The 17,816-nt window shown below is 43.3% G+C and overlaps 1 protein-coding gene across 8 annotated transcripts in view; it reads right to left on the bottom strand.

The window, feature by feature from the left end:
- The window catches only part of fars2 (phenylalanyl-tRNA synthetase 2, mitochondrial), a 493,023-nt gene that overhangs the window by 161,057 nt on the left and 314,150 nt on the right, over positions 1–17,816 (bottom strand). For all 8 annotated transcript variants that reach the window (XM_078539571.1, XM_078539568.1, XM_078539567.1 and 5 more), the window contains one exon: positions 8,726–8,886. In XM_078539571.1, coding sequence (XP_078395697.1) covers positions 8,726–8,886 — 161 coding nt within the window. The remainder of the gene's footprint in view (positions 1–8,725; positions 8,887–17,816) is intronic.

The following is a 17,816-nucleotide window of genomic DNA, read 5'->3' as shown; positions in this document are numbered from 1 at the left end:
TTGGTATCTTTTGGGACCCAGGGAACTACTTCTGGGGAAGCAAGTGGTGCCTGCAGTTCCACAATAATTTCACAAATAAGGCCGTCAGATCAATTTCCCAAGTCCTGCCATTGCCCAATTTAGGTGTGTATGATGTCCTTAGAATCGTTTTTGCATCCTGATTCAGGTGCAATCCAATTTCCAGATCACAAACCTTTAGCAACAGGAACGTAAATCAGTCCCACTTGTCTACCTTCTCACCATAATCTTCAATTCCTCTTCTCTTCAGAAATGTATTCGGTTGTCTCTTGTATATATTATTACTCTCTGTTTGATTAGCTTTCGCTGCTAACTTGTTCTATAATTGTATTAGCTCCTGGGTGAAAAGTTCTGCCTGACCTTTCTCATATACCTAAGGTACTAATTTTGTACATGTAATATCCTGGTAATTGAATGTATCACCATTGTGAACAAATTCACCTGTTTTAATTGTGTTCTTTCCTTTCATAATCTTAAAGACTTCAGTTAGATCAGCTCAAAATCTCTTTTTCGGAAAAGAATGAGATCAAGGTGCCTAAATTTCCCTCAGAATTGAACATCCCATTGCTCAGAACAAGTATAGCCTCAAGCACACTAATATCCTTTCACAGAGCACAGAACTGCATAGAGCATTTCAAATAGAATGTGACCAATGCTTTGTAAATTTGTCACCAAGCTACTTCAAATATCTCTCCGGTTCTTTTTTTGCATTTAAACATACAGGGAAAAAATTCATCAGTTAAGTCTCATGGCCTTTTTGCAAGCAACCACTAACAGGAATACCATCTTCAAACTGCCAATTTGAAAATATATTACAGAATCAGTGTGTCATAGCAAAAGATATTTAGACTGGCACTGAGACAAATTATTAAAATGAGCTGTTTTCAGAGTATCATGAGAAGCTTCACTGGACTGAATGGAGAATGAAATTAGTCCAAGTCCCTGAATTAATTATGCAAATGAGAATAACAAAAGTTAAGTTAACAACTTAACACGGTCTGCCTGTTAACATGCTTTCCCCATTACACACAGAATTGGTCTAAAACAAACTAAATACACAAAATATTATTAATGCATTAAATAAAACGCCTCGTTCTCAGAAGAAAGACTGATAAAATCTGATAAAAACAAAATTTGAAATAAAGAAAAAAATAGATCAAGAAATAAAATCAGATAGAGAAAAAAGTAAACTGAGAGAAGGACAAAAACACATTTGAATATATTATCATATTTAGCAGATCATTTATGGGTTTAGGGCTAGTTGCGGAGGATGGAGGAAGGTGTGGAACAGCTGGTTCAGAGAATAGATGTGGCTAGGCTGTGTATGATCAAGCTGCAATAGCATCACCACAGTGACAGGTGCTTATGTCAGAACTTCAGATTTCAGCTAAGCACATTGAAGCTGCTTCTGCTCTACCTCAACATCCAGTAATAAATTGAAAATTCTCCAGGAAAAAATAAAAACACTGTTACTCTACTAGTGGAACTCTCCCTCAGGCAGTGTCATCACCTGTGATGCTGCTTCTTCTACACTAAAGATCAGAGTACCCATTTGATCCCCATACCAACTTCTTCTCTGGTTGTAGGAAATAACTGACCTTGCTGTGATTTTGTCTGATTCCATCTTGTTGTTCTCATCTAATAACGAACAGGAAATAGATGGCACAGTGGATTAAGCACTGAACCTATTGCAAAAGAGTGAGATGAAAATTTCCCTCTCTGTGGTGGCTTTAAGAGCCCAAAAAGAGACGAGTTTGAGCAGTTTCAACCCAGTTCTGAGTAAATATAGGTCCACAACACAAAATAGCTGATAATTTAGCACAAATTGCCCACCTCACTCAGAAAAGTCGCAAGGACAAGAAGTGCAAAAAATGGAAGAGTTCACTCTGGTGCAGTACAGGGTGCTCATCTGAGGATGAATTTATGGAGAACAGGAGAAAATATATTCCGTATTTGACTATGTCATATCTGATCTTAAGAGTCCCATTCCTCAAAATGGGTATTCCTCGACTTCAGGAGAAAAAAACACAAACCGTTAGAATTTGGAAAGGCTGAAATCAATGAACAGAAAGCTTTGTTTAGTTGCTCAAAGCCAAACTACTAACTAGAAAAAAAATTCTGGAAGTTATTTAGAAACTACAATATGGCAATTCATGGATACAAGTATATGCAAGGATCACCTTAAAATGAAGAAAGGGTAAGATAATCATGCAAAATATACTTAAAGCTCAGTTTCATCTGACTTTTTACTTTTGGTTAACACTGCCTTAGGTACGTAGGAGGAGGAATGGCAAGTTTAATTACATAGAATGTACCCAGCATAGAAACAGGCCATTCATCTCCACTGGTCCATTCCTGTGCTATTGCTCCACACATGTCTCCTATCATCCCTTGCACATAACCCTATCAGCATTACCTTTGATTCCTTTCTCGCTCATGCGCCCAGCTTCTCCTTAAATGCATCAATGCTATTCACTTCAATGGCTGCGTAAAGTTTTGATTTAAATTGTGAATGTGAAAGGGATCAATTTAAAGCAGACCCGCCTTATAAATTGTTAACTATATCTCTGAAGAGTCACACACCTTTTCAGAAATGACCACAACAAACTGCACCAAAACCTACATTTGTTTCTCCTTTATTTGTATAAATCATGCAGTGTGTCATCCTGCAGCCACCTACTACCAGTTTAATTCCCTAGTGATTCTTGATTACTGTCTTGGCAATCACTCAGATAATGGTGTACGAGTGTAGTCTAATGCAATGGGTGATTGGGAAGGATTTTGGCTCCAACATTAGCTTGGATATAACCTCAGGTGCCTTTCAGTTTGTAACACACGTTCCTCTAAGTCAGAAGGTTGTGGGTTCAAGTCCCACTCCAGGACTTGAACACAAAAATCAAGGTTGACACTCTATTGCAGTACTGAGGGAACGTTGCACTGTTGGAGGTGCTGTCTCTGAGGCCCCATCTGCCCTCTCAAATGGTATAATAGAAACCATGGCACTATTCTGAAAAAGAGCAGGGGAGTTATCCCCAGTGTCCTGTCCAACACTTATCCCTCAAATAACAGCATATAAAACAGATTATCTGGTCATTATCACATTGCTAGGAGCTTGCTGTGCACAAACTGGCTGATGCGTTTCCTACATTAAAGCAGTGACTATACTTCAAAAGTATTTAATTGGCTGTAAAGTGCTCTGGGATGTCCACTAGCTGTGAAAAGCAGTGTATAAATGCAAGTCTTTCTTTTCTCTTTAGAAAGAAATCAGTTCAATTAGAAATGTGAAATCAGTGGTATTGTGAAGCCTAACTTTGATTTGGTTACATTCCATCATAACTTGTCACTGAGGTCACTGCGGAATCTCTCATTCTGAAAGAACATCCCCACTCTGCATGACATGTTATAACCATTACAATTTGTCCTCATGCAGTGTTCTCCTGTCATCATTTTCAAAACTGTTTCTCATGGTGCTAAAGTTAAAGTTTGGAAAAGAAATGCCAAGTTTCCACATGGACATGTCTGACTGAATGCGCACCGAGGCTCGTCAGTCGGAGAACTGGAGGGTGACCCCTCTCAGTTCCATGAGAGAGCCCCGATGGAATCAAGTGCCTTTCAGGCACTTAAGTGGCCATCATCAGGCCTTCCCAGCATTGGGGTCCCCAGCAGCGGAAATCCCAGCATTGGGGTCCCCAGCAGCAGAAATCCCCCCCGCAGAAAGCTGCCAGCTGGCAGGGAGCAGTAGCAGCTGGCGGCAATGTACCCAACAGGGGTCCAGGAGCATCATGGGATCCCAGACCAGTTATGAATGAAGGCAGCATGGGGATGGGGATCACTGGATGGGGATTGTGGGGTGAAGGTTGCAGGAGAGTGGGGACAGGGAGTCGGAGGCAAGAGCAGTGGGGTGGCTTTCAGCAGCCACCCTCCTGTCCAATGCCGGGTCCCTTGATCCTGATAACGAGGCCCCAATCCCCCCACCACCCTAAACTTGGAAGCCGCTCATAAACCCAATAAGTTTTGCTGGCAGCCTTCTGAGGGTGCGGGAAAGCCAAAAGATCTCCATTTAATCCCTGAGCAACTGCCAAATTGTGGTGGGCTAAGGGATAATGGGTGTCCATTGGCTCATTAATGAGCCTAATTGACATCCCTCCCGCCACCAGCCCAGAATTCCCCCTTCTGCCCTCCAGCTTAAGCGGGAGGAGATTTTGCCACCACCAGGAAACTGACATGGGCCTGGCCGTCATGCTTCCCGTCACAATGGGTTGCATTAAATCCAGCCCTGTGTAAATGGGGCAATTCCACAAATCTCTCTCAGCGATTCCACAATCTGAATCTGGATTTTAAAACAAATCTCCATTTAACTTGGGGGAGGTGATAGCGTAGTGCTATTATCACTGGACTAGTTTTCCAGAGACCCAGGGTAATACTCTGGGGATCTAGGTTCAAAACCCACCACAGCAGACAGTGAAATTTGAATTTAATAAAAATCTGGAATTAAAAATCTCTGGCGATGACCATGAAACCATTGCCTATTGTTGTAAAAACCCATCTGGTTCACTAATACCCTTGAAGCTGAGAATGTTTTGCAATGTTTAGTGATCATTTAAGACTGAAATGGGGGAGAAATTTCTCTACTCAGGATTGTGAATATTTGGAATTCTCTGGTCTAGGAGGACAGCGGATGCTCAGTCATTGAATATATTCAAGGCTGAGGTTGATAGATTTTTGGGTGCTAAGGGAATTAAGGGATAAGGGGATTGGTCAAGAAAGTGGAGTTGAGGTAGACTATCAGTCATGATATTATTGAATGATGGAGCAGACTGAAGGGACCATATGGCCTGTACCTCCTCCCTATTTCTTATATTCATTTAAATATCCTTCTAATAATTAAATATTATTGGAATTTAAAGCTAGACTCAGTAATGGTGACTGTGAAACTATCATCGATTATTGTAAAAACCCATCTGGTTCACTAATGCCTTTAGAGAAGGAAATCTGCCGTCTTTACAATGTCTGGCCTACATCTGACTCTAGACCCACAGCAATGTGGCTGATTCTTAAATATCCGTTGAAATGGCCAGTCAGTTCAAGGGCAATTAAGGACTAGCAAATGCTAGCTTTGATAAAAATGAATAAGGTATCAATTAACTCGAACCTTTGCTAAGCTTTCATAGCAAGCTTCAATGATGGTAAGCTGTCCAGTTTTAAAGGTTAAAATAATAAATATGATGGAAAATTTGCAATAGTCTTGTAGTGTCAGACTACCAAGATACTAATTGAGTCACTAAATTTCAAACCTTAAAGCTTGTTCAGTTAGTCATTTTCATTATCATTATTTGTTACAATAAATATGCTGTTTGATCTAAGGACAAAAGTAGAGAAAACAACAGAAAGGCAAATGCGCACTTGTGTGTTAGACTACAAATTGGGTCATTTTATGAGTAGTTAGCTCAGCTGGGTACCTATAATGAAGTTAAATTTTATCTTGGATATTAGTGAATGCTGGTCTCTTATGTCTCAGGCTGGATATGTTATCAAATTTCACTATTAGACTAAATTTGAGTACTAGGACTAAATTTCAGGAAAATGATGGTACTGTACCATTCAACCATGATTTGCAGAGTGAAACCAATATTTATCAAATTCTTGCTTCTAACGGGTAAAAGTTGACAGTCTAGTAATGTTAAAACTTCTAACCTTGGATACATTAACACAATCTTCAGATAGAACATTTTCAATAATTTAAATTACTTCCACTTTCTATATTGCGTTCCTAAAATACATGCTCCATGCCACACAGATTCCAATGTTGCTATGTAGAGAAACTATCCCTAAGTATAGCGTTTTTTTGTGATTACTTAATCAGTAGTCCAACCCTCCCCACTCCAGCTAATATGTAAAGTACTGACAGGACGAAGCTTCATTTAAATGCAAAAATGGGTTATCTAATGTAGCTGAAGCTTCAAAGTTAATCATTCTCAAATCAGCTTTTAGCAAAACATGGATTTTTATCAACAACTGTTTTCATTTCATTTGAAATTGACAAACTCATTTGTTACTAAGATCAAAGGTCAGTGGTAACCAACCATGCACAAGAAAACCCACAGCTGCTTTTTTTATATATATAATTAATCTTTTTGACTATATTGTTTTTCAGCAGTCATTCTGTTGCTTTCAAGAAACCACCTGTTTGATAGATTTTTGGTGAGGCAATCAAATTTCCTCAACTTGCATGTATGGCAATTCACAAAAAACACAGGCAGATGTAGTCTTCGTCATACTTTGACAAAGATAGTTTTTGACTGTTTGTAGGCCTAGGTTAATTTTCCATAAATTTATACTTGTTTTCTACTGATTCAAGTTTACAACTATTATTGCATTAAAAATGTCTAAAAAACTTGGAACCATCAATAGAAGAGGTAACATAATAAATAAGAAGGAATGAAACAAGTGAAAGAGTAATGTTTCATTTGCAAGAGGTACACAATGGAAATCAGTGCCCAGACTTGCCCAGGTGGCTTGAAAATCATGAGCCATGCACACTCAAATTTCTTATATGTGCAAGTTCAGCAGGGTGTACAAAATTGTGAAAATTGTCCTTGTATTGTAGAAATGACACACCAGATTCTTAGTTAACAGCGACTCTCACAGTTCTCTGCTAATTTAGGCAGACTATACTAAGCTGACTACACTACAAAAAAGGTGGAATTTTTCTGATGCTTTGATGTCCATACAGTTAGCTTCCACTATTTAATCATGCGTGGTGTATGCATGGGTACACAAGAACGGCTTCAATTATTTACTGAGACTATTAGGACTCAGAACTCTATGGTGAACATTTAGAAATTGATAGGAAAGGTGAACTAGCTTTTAATTGATAAAATTCGTCTAGCTCAAGTAAACAGTGGACCATGATTTGCGGTTTCTTATATTATACAATTAAGGAAACAGAATGACACAATGCTTGAAGCTATTCGATCCTACTGCATCCACCTGTTTTACACTGGTGTGATATTGAACGGAACAGCCCCTTGAATTGGGAAAATGCAAAGCTCTATTCCTCTCCAAGGTTATTTTCGCTACGATTTCTAAAATGGTAATTGAGATGCAATTAAAAAATGTGAACTTGAAAATCAAGGTGAAGACAGGGCACTTTGCTTTACCATTGAGTGGTAACATACAGGTTTACCCATGCACTGAGCTGAGTTCTCAATCATGTAAGTGTGGGAGAGTCTTGAGCGAAAGTCAAGTTCTGCCCACAGAGGGGGAGAGATTCAGAGACAGATTTTACTGCCTTATCAGGCTGTCCAACAATTGTTTATACACCAAATGGATGTAGCCTAAGATCACAGTGATTTTCTGCCTTCCTGCATTGGCTGAGAATGACACACCAGCAAAGGGACACCAGGAAAAATGAAAGGGAGAAATATGGAACAGAGGGACCTGGGTGTATATGTGCATAGATCATTGAAGGTGGCAGGACAGGTGGAGAGAGCAGTTAATAAGGCATACATTATCCTGGGCTTTATTCATAGAGGTGTAGAGTACAGAGCAAGGAGGTTATGCTGAGCTTATATAAGACACTAGTTAGGCCTCAGCTGGAGTATTGTGTACAGTTCCTCTACACTAGAGGAAGGATGTGAACGCATTTGACAGAGTGCAGAAGAGGTTTACAAGAATGGTTCCAGTTATGAAGACAGATTGGAGAGGTTGAGGCTGTTCTCTTTGGAGGTGAGAAGGCTAAGAGGAGATTTGATAAAGATTGAGGAGGCTGGATAGAGTATACAGGGATTAGCTGTTCCCGTTCGTAAAAGGATCGTAAATGAGAGGGCACAGATTTCAAGTGATTTGTGAAAGAAGCAAATGTGATGTGAGAAAAAACTTTTTAATGCAGCAAGTGGTTTGAGTCTGGAATGCACTGCCTGGAAGTGTGGTGGAGGCAGGTTCAATCGAGGCATTCAAGAGGTCATTAGATGATTACTTGAATAGAAACAATGTGCAAGGGTACGGGGAAATGGCAGGAGAATGGTTCTAAGTCGTAATGCTTATTTAGAGAGCTGATGCAGACATGATGGGCTGAATGGCCTCCTCCTGCGCTGTAACAATTCTGCGATTCTGTATTAAAAAAGTGATTGCGAATCAGCAGCCCACTTTACATCACTCAATTTTTATTTTCAATTTTCAAAATTGAAATTGGAAATAAAAATTGAGAGAGGTGTACAAGGGGCTGGAAATTCACTATCACCGATCTTACAATATCACACAAAGTCAAAGTTACCCTCCCACTGAATCACCCTGCTTTTTACTCTCGTACGTCCTTGGTTTAAGTGCCTGTTAAACAGCAGGCTAAGTAGTGATCTGCAAGTTGCTTTTCACTGTGATAGTTTCATTCTCACTGGGTCAATATCTTGCAACTCTCCACCTAATTGCACTGTGGAAACACCAACCCAAAGGACTGCAGCGGTTCCAACAATACAGTGAGCTAAGGAAGGGCAATGAAAGTGGCTTTGCCTGTGTCACCAACATCCTGAGAACAAATGTTTAAAATTGCAAAAGTTAACAACAACAAGCAAAGGATTGGCTAAAAAATCATAACTGATTAAACATAAACATTGATAACTTATAGTACAACACTTCTGTTATGAATTGTTGATGCATGCAATTTAACCTAATACAGTATTAAGAAAAATATAAATTAAAGTAAAGTAACCTGAAATGTGACTTTCTGGTCAATGTGAGTAACCTGGAACTGTTTGGAGAATCGTTCGTCTTCACTCCAGAACAAACGGATGTCTGGTATTCCATACAAAATCATCGCTAGCCGTTCGAGCCCCAGGCCAAAAGCATATCCAATCCTGTCTTGAGCACCAGCTGCAATCAGAATCAGAAAGAAACAAAGGCCTTGTGAACATTAACAACAAAACATCCAGTCACCTTTCAGGCTACTTACAAAGTATAAGGCACAATCTTGCCAATAACTTATCAGCTGATGGATCTAAAGCATGAGTAGGCAAAGGGCAAGATGAAGTATAATCTGTACCGGTCTTCATTACACACAGCAACATAAACATGTTTGACAAGAGGCTTTAATTATTTATAACAGATATAATAATGTAGCTCTATCATCTGGTCTGACACCATTTACTTGGATATGTTACTTCATTCTGTTTAACCCAAGAGGGTCAGAATTTATTGCTTGTCAGGCGGCCATGTGCCCCACCTGAATGAGCATAAAATGACGCGCGATGATGTGGGGCGAGCGCCCCAATGTCATCGTGCACTCATGCGATATTTCAGTCGGTGGGCGCGCAGGTTCGGCAGTGCACCCGCCGACAATTAAAAGGCCCATTAGGGCCATTAAAGTAATAAATAAGTTCAATTTTTCACTGCCTGTCCAACCTTACGGTTGGCAGGTAGGTGAAAAGGCCAAGCGGACTTTGGATTTTTAAGGAAACCTCATCCATGTGCAAATAAAAATTAAGCAAAAATGCTTAAATTTCATTCGTAACATGCCCCTGCTCATGTGACATTTCTTTTTATGTTTTACAATTCTTTATTTTTCATTTTCAAAATTCTTCACTTCCCTGAGTTCACCGCTCGCCCTCCTCCCCCCCTCCCACCCCCACACCCCCCCACCCACAGGCAGCGCTGAGTGCTGCAGCACGTGTTTCACACTGGGCAGGCTTTAATTGGCCCGCAATCGCAGTCGCGGCCCGATAGCGGTGGCGATCGGCTTCTCGACCGCTCCCGCTCACCCCCGCCCCTGCTGAGTCTGCCTAATGAGGGCAAAATCCTGGACATTGACTTTTCTGTGATTCATTTAAAGTTAGTCAACAATTATTAAACTTTTTTTAAGAAAAGAAAATCATCTGAGGAAAGCATTCAGTGAGCAGAGCTGTATTTTATTTCAATAAGTTTTATGTGACTTTGTAGCAGTTTGTTACAACTGAGTGGCTTACTAGGCCATTTCAGAGGGCATTTAAAGAGTCAACCACATTGCTGTGGGCCTGGAGCACGTGTAGGCTAGACCAGGTAAGGAATTAGGATGGCATTACCATCTCTGAATCCCCCATTATCAACATCCTGGGGGTTACCATTGACCAGAAACTGAACTGGACTAGCCATATAAATATTGTGGCTACAAGAGCAGGTCAGAGTCTAGGAATCGTGCGATGAGTAACCTACCTCCTGGCTTCCCAAAGCCTGTCCACCATCTACAAGGCACAAGTCAGGAGTGTGATGGAATACTCTCCACTTGCCTAGATGAGTGCAGCTCCCACAACACTCAAGAAGCTTGACACCGTCCAGGACAAAGCAGCCCGCGTGATTGGTACCACATCCACGAACATTCACTCCCTCCACCACAAACACACAGTAGCAGCAGTGTGTACCATTTACAAGGTGCACTGCAGGAATTCACCAAAGCTCCTTTGACAGCACCTTCCAAATCCACGACCACTACCATCTAGAAGGACAAGGGCAGCAGATAGATGGGAACACCATCACCTGGAAGTTCCCCTCCAAGTCACTCACCATCCTGACTTGGAAATATATCACCGTTCCTGCACTGTCACTGGGTCAAAATCCTGGAACTCCCTCCCTAACAGCAATGTGGGTGTACCTACACTACATGGACTGCAGCGGTTCAAGAAGGCAGCACACCACCACCTTCTCAAGGACAATTAGTGATGGGCAATAAATGCTGGCCTAGCCAGTGAAGCCCACATCCCATGAATTAATAATTTAAAAAAAATATTATGTCTCTCTATATGAAATGTTTTGCAATAACGTTAGCAATTAACTTTAATGTATAATGAGGAGAAAGGAACAAATTTTATCTCATTAACCCATCAAAAATAAGTTGTTCCCATGACATAGTGAGGCTAGTTAATGAGTAGCTGATCCTTACACACCAACTAGGCCCCACACTTCTGCCCTGAGTTAGCAAATCTTAGCTGAGGTAGCAGTTGAGGCACTACAACTGACTTCAACATTGCTGGGTTGGGAAGTGTGAAATTAGGTATGGGGTCTCTATTCTTAATTATTATTACTTAGAAATTTACAGCACAAGAACAGCCATTCAGCCCAACAGGTCCATGCCAGTGCTTACGCGCCACACGAACCTCCTCCCACTCGCCATCTCACCCTATCAATATATCCTTTTATTCCTTTTCCCCTCATGTATTTATCAACATTTCCCCTCAATGCATTTGTGATATTCATCTCAATCACTCCATGTGCTGTTGAGTTTTGCATTCTCACAATTCTTGAGTATAGAACTTTCTCCTGAGCTCCTTATTGGATTTATTAGACTGAAGAAGCATATCCACGACAAGGGCTTGAGAATAGCAAAATAGATGTAACCACCCTAGAGTTGACATGGGTTAAAGGTCAAGTAAGGCTTAGTGAAGCACACAGTTGGTAAAATCAGAGACTTGCTTTAGACTTTGCACAGATGTACAGACACTATCACTACGTGATAATAGAAGGCTGAAAAACAAAAGGCCAGTATAGCAGTTTAAAAAACTTTAATTACATCAGATGCCAGGACATGAATCCTAGACTGATAGTAGACGTCTGATAGCTTTAGTTAAACCAGCTGCAAGGACAGGGTGATAACACATGAAGGATGGACTGATAGTAACGCCCTAGAGGACACAAGATGTGTGAAGGACATTAATAACCACCCGTGTAACCAAGGTGGAGGAGGTGGGGATAAGAATAGTTGGTGCTCTGTGTTTTCAACATTTTAGCCTGATAATATTGATGAGTTGCGAGCTAAGATGTAACGCGAAAAGTATACAAGTTACGAGGCTTTGTAATTACGGCAGAGTACCTCTGGATGGACTCAGAGGGCTCTCCCTGCATATGCCAGTAACAAGCTTGAATAAACCGTCTTGTTCGAGAATCCAAACAATGGCCGTCCTGAGTTGTTTGTCCTGACCTGAGTCCCGGTCTGAGCCGTAGTTAAGAGGGCAGCTGCCCCACGCGAAAGCCAGATCAACCCGGGGTCTCGGAGAAGGAGGTTGAATCCCGCCTACGAACTGGCGCTGTGAGCAGGGTGCACGCAGTAGCAACCAGCAGCAATGTGGAAGGTACTGATAGGATGAGTATTGGTTTTGTTTTACCATGCGAGCCTAGTCAGAACACCCGGCTGTTGTGTAGCACGTAAGGCGTAGCACAAAAGAAACCGAAAATAAAAGTCAGGAGTAGACCAGAACGGGATTCTACGAACAATAATGCTTGCGCTATAAAAATAGTATAGAAAGAGGATTCGGGAGGTGGATCCTGGAGGAGACCATAATCCGGACCCTTATAGGACTCGCCTGGAAGGAAGCGTGTACCACTGGGCGGGGGGAGAACGAAGCGCGAGGCGAGGACAGTAAAAAGGGGCGACGGACAGTCGTTAGAGTATGGCCGAGAAGGGCAACTGTAGTATGGGGGAGAATCTTAGGTGGAGACCAGACGGTTCCATTATACAAGAAGTTGTTAAACACAACCAAAAATTAATTAGATGAATGACGGAAAAGGGGTATAATCCCGAGGCCAGTGAGGCGGAACAAAAGGCTTGGTGGGCCGGACAGACAAAGGACAAATATGAAAAGAGGGTAGTAATTTTGGCAGCCCTCATGAAAAATAGAATTAACGAAGAGGCTAGGCAGGCAAGAGTGGCCATCCTAAATTGGAACAAACAGGAAGCAGACAGTCAGCCAAGAGGGCGAATGATATCTGGAGGGGTAGCAGCTGTGAAGCCTTTGGCCTCTCCACTGGGGAATGGCCCCAATCAGGATCACAAGGAAATCACAGGGAGGGATAGTCACGGATGTAGTGATAGAAGAGCCCCCGACAGCAACAGAAAAACAGATGCTCCTCAATGAGCTACCCCCTCTAAAAAGACAGGATTTGAACGGGTCCTTTTGGGACAAAATGGATGAGTTAAGGGAGGCACACAATTTGACCTTAGATGATGTAAGGGTAATACTGTGAGCCCGGATGCCGAGAGGGCTGTGGGTAAATTTGCCCCAGAGGTACCAAGACAGGACCTGGATTCAGCAAGTAGGCAATACCACAGAACAGGATCTTGAGGGAATGAAAAGGGCGGTGAGGAGGGCCCTGGGAAGGAGTGAGGCTAACTGGACTAAGGTGACCCTGATAGTGCAAGAACCAAAGGAAAAAGTGGAGAAATATGCGGAACGTAAGTTCCAGGCTTATGTCCATGAAAGGAGAATAAATAACCCCGAGAGAGATGATGACATCTTTCTGCAATTACTGAAGGACGGTATGGGATCCCACCTGAAAAGGATACTGGACCTGGGACTCCCAATAGGAAACAATTACAGGGAAATAATTACTTGGGCTATGAAGGCTGAGGCTAACGCAAAGCAGGGGAAAGCCCATGTGAGCGGAGTAACCGCCTCCACAGGAGGCAGGGGAGTAAAATGTTTTGTATGTGATAAAGAAGGACACTGTGCTTGGGACTGTATAAGTAAGCCCGGAGCCAAGGCTACTGCAAAGTGTGACAATTGCAAAAAGACTGGGCATAAGAAAGAGGACTGCTGGGCGAAGGGCAGAGATAAAGAAGGAAAAGGGCCCAGACAGGGACAGGGAGATAGGATGGCCGCCCCAGTACCCCGGCAGCAGGGACAGTGATCCAGATAACTGCAGAAATTTTCAGGGCATTGACAGGTATTGGCCCTCGGTAGTGGTAGTAATGAGGATCCAAGGATATTTGTGAGTGTGCTGTTAGGGGGCCGGCAGTGCAATATGCTTGTAGATACAGGAGCCTCTATCTCTATCACAAATGAAGATGTACCAGTAACCACTAAAACTATACTATTCCAGGGATTCGTGGGAGGCGCTAGGAGTGCAGCACTAAGTGAGGAATTAGGCCTGACAAAAACAGGAATAACCAGGCAGGTTAGGATCCGGGTATGTAAAACGAATGAGGGGAGCATATTAGGGATAGACCTATTGGAAATGTTCGGAGCCATAGTAGACACCCGAGAGTCGAGGGTAAGGTGGAGGAAACCCTTTAGGAAAACCTGTCGGGGAAGAAACATCAGGGATATGATATGCCATGTAACCCCTGCCACCCCAATATGGAAGGTGAATAATAGATGGGAAAGACTGGCTGCTCTGCTACCCCTTGTCTGGGCGCAGTCAAAACAGGGATTGTGGGCTGCTGAATGTCCAACCAATGGTTGTGACAGGTAAAGTGCATCCTCCTCATAGGCAATATCCGATAAAGCCAGAGGCCAGAGAGGCCGTTAAACAAATTGTTTATGACTTAGAAAGGCAAGGAGTGGAAAGAAAAACCGTATCCACAACGAATTCCCCGATCTGGCCAGTCAGGAAACCGGATGGGTCTTATAGATTTACTATAGACTATACAGCCCTGAACAAATATGCCGATAGGGAACTCCTGATAGTGGCGAACCCAGCGATCATCCTGAATGAGCTCCGTAATGACCATAAAATATTCACAGTACTAGACATAGCTAACGGGTTTTGGTCAATCCCAGTGCACCCCGAGCATCAGGACAAGTTTGAATTCACGATAGGCAACGAACAGTACACCTGGACCAGATTGCCGCAAGGATTCCATAACAGCCCAGCCATATTCCATAAGGCTATGGCGGGAGTTATAGGAGAGGTTAGCAAGGGAGAAAGTGCCATCCTACAGTACGTGGGTGACATACTAATAGCCTGCCCAGATGAGGAAGAGCATGAAAGGGCACTGAAGGAAGTGCTGCTTGCAATCTGGAGGGCTGGACTAAAGATCAACCCTAAAAAAGCACAGTTCAGGAAGGGAGAAGTTATGTATCTGGGGCACATAATTAGCCAAGGTACTAAAAGTATTCCCCAAGAGAGGGTTAAGGCCATTCTGAACATGCCCTGCCCAGTTACAGTCAAGGGAGTGAGGCAAGTGTAAGGATTATTTAATTACTGCAGAACATTTGTAGAGGGCTATGCGGAAAAGGTAGAACCCCTACAGGAACTGACCAAAGGTGGGAAACCACCCATGGAGAGAATAGAGTGGGGAAAGGAACAGGAGGGTGCCTTTGACAAAATTAAACGGGTCTTGGCATCAGCCCCAGCGCTGGGATTGCCAGATGCCAGATTACAGTTCTACATTCACTGTCAAGATGATGGTGAATTTAATACTGCTGTAGTAACGCAAAGACATGGGGACAGATACAGACCAGTGGGATACTACTCGTCTAAAGTAGACCCAGTAGCCAGAGGGTTACATAGGTGTGTGCGAGCTCTCAATTGTGCCACGTGGGCAGTGGAGGTATCTGAACCCATAACAATGATGGGTAAGGTTATATTGCATTCATCACATAGTTTAGTGCAGCTACTGGAAGCAGGGAAACTAAGGTCAGTGTCAGATAGCAGAAGGGCTAAGTGGGAAGCGGTACTATTGCCAGGAGATAAGCATCTCGAAGTAGTGAAGGATAGCCGGGAGAACCCCGCAGGATATATGGTGACAAATGGTGGGGAACATGAATGTGCAGAGGAAGTCGAAGAGGGAGAGTGGGGAAGGATCTCCGAGCTCCCTCTTGAAGGAGATGGAGTTCTGGAGTTTTGGATGGATGGATCCAGGAAGTATGTAGATGGAGTACCCCGCACTGCCTGGGCAGTGGTTGGGAAAAAGGGTGAGTTGATGGCCGGAGGACGCCTGGGCGAAGGCGACTCAGCCCAGGTGGCCGAGCTAGTGGCATTAACCAAAGCCCTTGAAATAGGAGAAGGACAAAGGGTGACAGTGTATACAGATAGCAGGTATGCTTTTGGGGTAGTACATGATTATATGGTAGCGTGGGCCCGCAGGGGATACAAAACCTCCTAGGGTGGTAATATACAACATGAATTAAGAATCAAAGCACTGGTGGAAGCAGCCGACAAGCCAAGGGAGGTGGCAGTAGTCAAGGTAAAGGCGCATAAGAAAATTAGTAATAGAGAGCAACAGGGGAATGCATGGGCTGATGAGGCAGCCAAGCAAATGCTACATGAGGGGGAGATGGAATTAGTGGCCGTGGTTGGGAAACCGCGGAAGCCAAGTGAGGAAGACATAAATGTGCAACAAATGCAGGATGCAGCCTCAAGTGAGGAAAAGGGCGAATGGGAAAAGGCAGGGGCTAGAGAAACCCCTGGAGGAATTTGGAGGTACGAGTATCAGGTGGTCGTACCTAAGAGCTTAAGACAATGCCTATGTGAAATATACCATGGAGTGGGACACCAAGGTAGCAATAAGATGTGGGCACTGATGCGGAAATGCTGGTGGTGGCCAGCCATGGGAAGGGACATAGTGAAGTTTTGTCAAAGGTGCGTAATATGCGCACAAGTGAACCAGGGAAACCCATCAAGGTTAGAATGGGACATCAACCCCGACCCAGCGGACCCTGGGAAAAGGTGCAGATGGAATTTATAGGGCCCCTGTCTGCTGCCAGGGGAAAATATTACTGTCTGGTACTAATAGACCAATTTACCAGGTGGGTGGAAGCTTTCCCAACAAAAGACTGCACAGCTGGAACTGTGGCTAACATATTAGCAGAAGAGGTGGTCCCTAGATGGGGAGTGCCGGTACAGATAGACTCAGACCAGGGGACGCATTTTACCAGGAGGGTAATCAAGGAAGCATGTGCCCTGCTAGGGTTAAGGCAGAGATACCATATTCCCTACCACCTCCAGAGCTCAGGGATGGTAGAGAGGATGAACAGGACATTAAAAAATAGTCTAACCAAGGCAATGATGGAAACTGGGAGTAAATGGGTGGCTCTACTCCCCGCCATCTTAATGAGGCAAAGGAAAGCACCTGGTAGGGGGACACGACTGAGCCCCTTCGAGATTGTGACAGGACAACCAATGCGACTACCAGAGGACCTTATTACAGGAGGGCCAGAATTGGACTGTTCCAAAGGAACGGTCTTCAATTATGTAAGGGAGCTAGCTAAACAACTACACATCCTACAAGGAACGGTAAAGGATCAGCAGAAAATTAAAGATTGGGAAAACGAAGCCAAAATTGAGGACAAAAACGTGCCCGAGGTAGGTACTAAGGTAATGGTAAAACGCCTACCAGTGACTGGAGGAATGGCGCCCCGATGGGATGGGCCTTATGATATCATCATCAAGGGACATACCTGTGCCCTGGTAGATGAGAAAGGGCAAGGGAAATGGAGACATTGGACACAGTTAAGACCATATATTAACTAGGTTGGAGCTGCTTGCTGCTTTATATTTTACAGGTGCATACACAGTTAAAACCATATAATAACTAGCTTGGAGCCGCTTGCTGCTTTATATTTTACAGGTGTATAATCATCAGCTTAGCATGGGGGGCCCCCTACAGCATCTCACAACACGGAGCACACAGGACGAATGGAGCTGCCACCGATCAAGGTGACGGTAAGGAAATTGTACCACAGGACAAGGTTGCGTGTACAATGATGTAACGCGGGTGTGACAGGTTACTAGCGGTAGCGTGACGGGACCGGGGCTCCGGTTTAACACCACCCGAGGAACAGACAGAAGTTGTAAGGGCAATGAGGTATATATGAATAGCAGTGGTAGCACTACCTTTACAGTAAATTGCACGATGGGAAACTTGTTGGTCACGCATACACCTATAAATGATAGTAGCTGGAAATCTGTAGGTAATACAACAATGGGGTGCATAACCACGGAAAGCACAGCTGTAACAGTCACACCTGAGGGGAACAGGGTGGGCTTATGCTCGCAACGATGGAGCATATATACAACGTGTAATGGGTAAATGGGCCTCAAATGTAACAACACCA

The sequence above is a fragment of the Cetorhinus maximus genome, chromosome 3, assembly GCF_964194155.1.
Source record: "Cetorhinus maximus chromosome 3, sCetMax3.hap1.1, whole genome shotgun sequence".
NCBI lineage: Eukaryota > Metazoa > Chordata > Chondrichthyes > Lamniformes > Cetorhinidae > Cetorhinus > Cetorhinus maximus.
The sequence above is the reverse complement of the archived record's forward strand: the minus strand, read 5'-3'. Positions and strand labels throughout refer to the sequence as shown.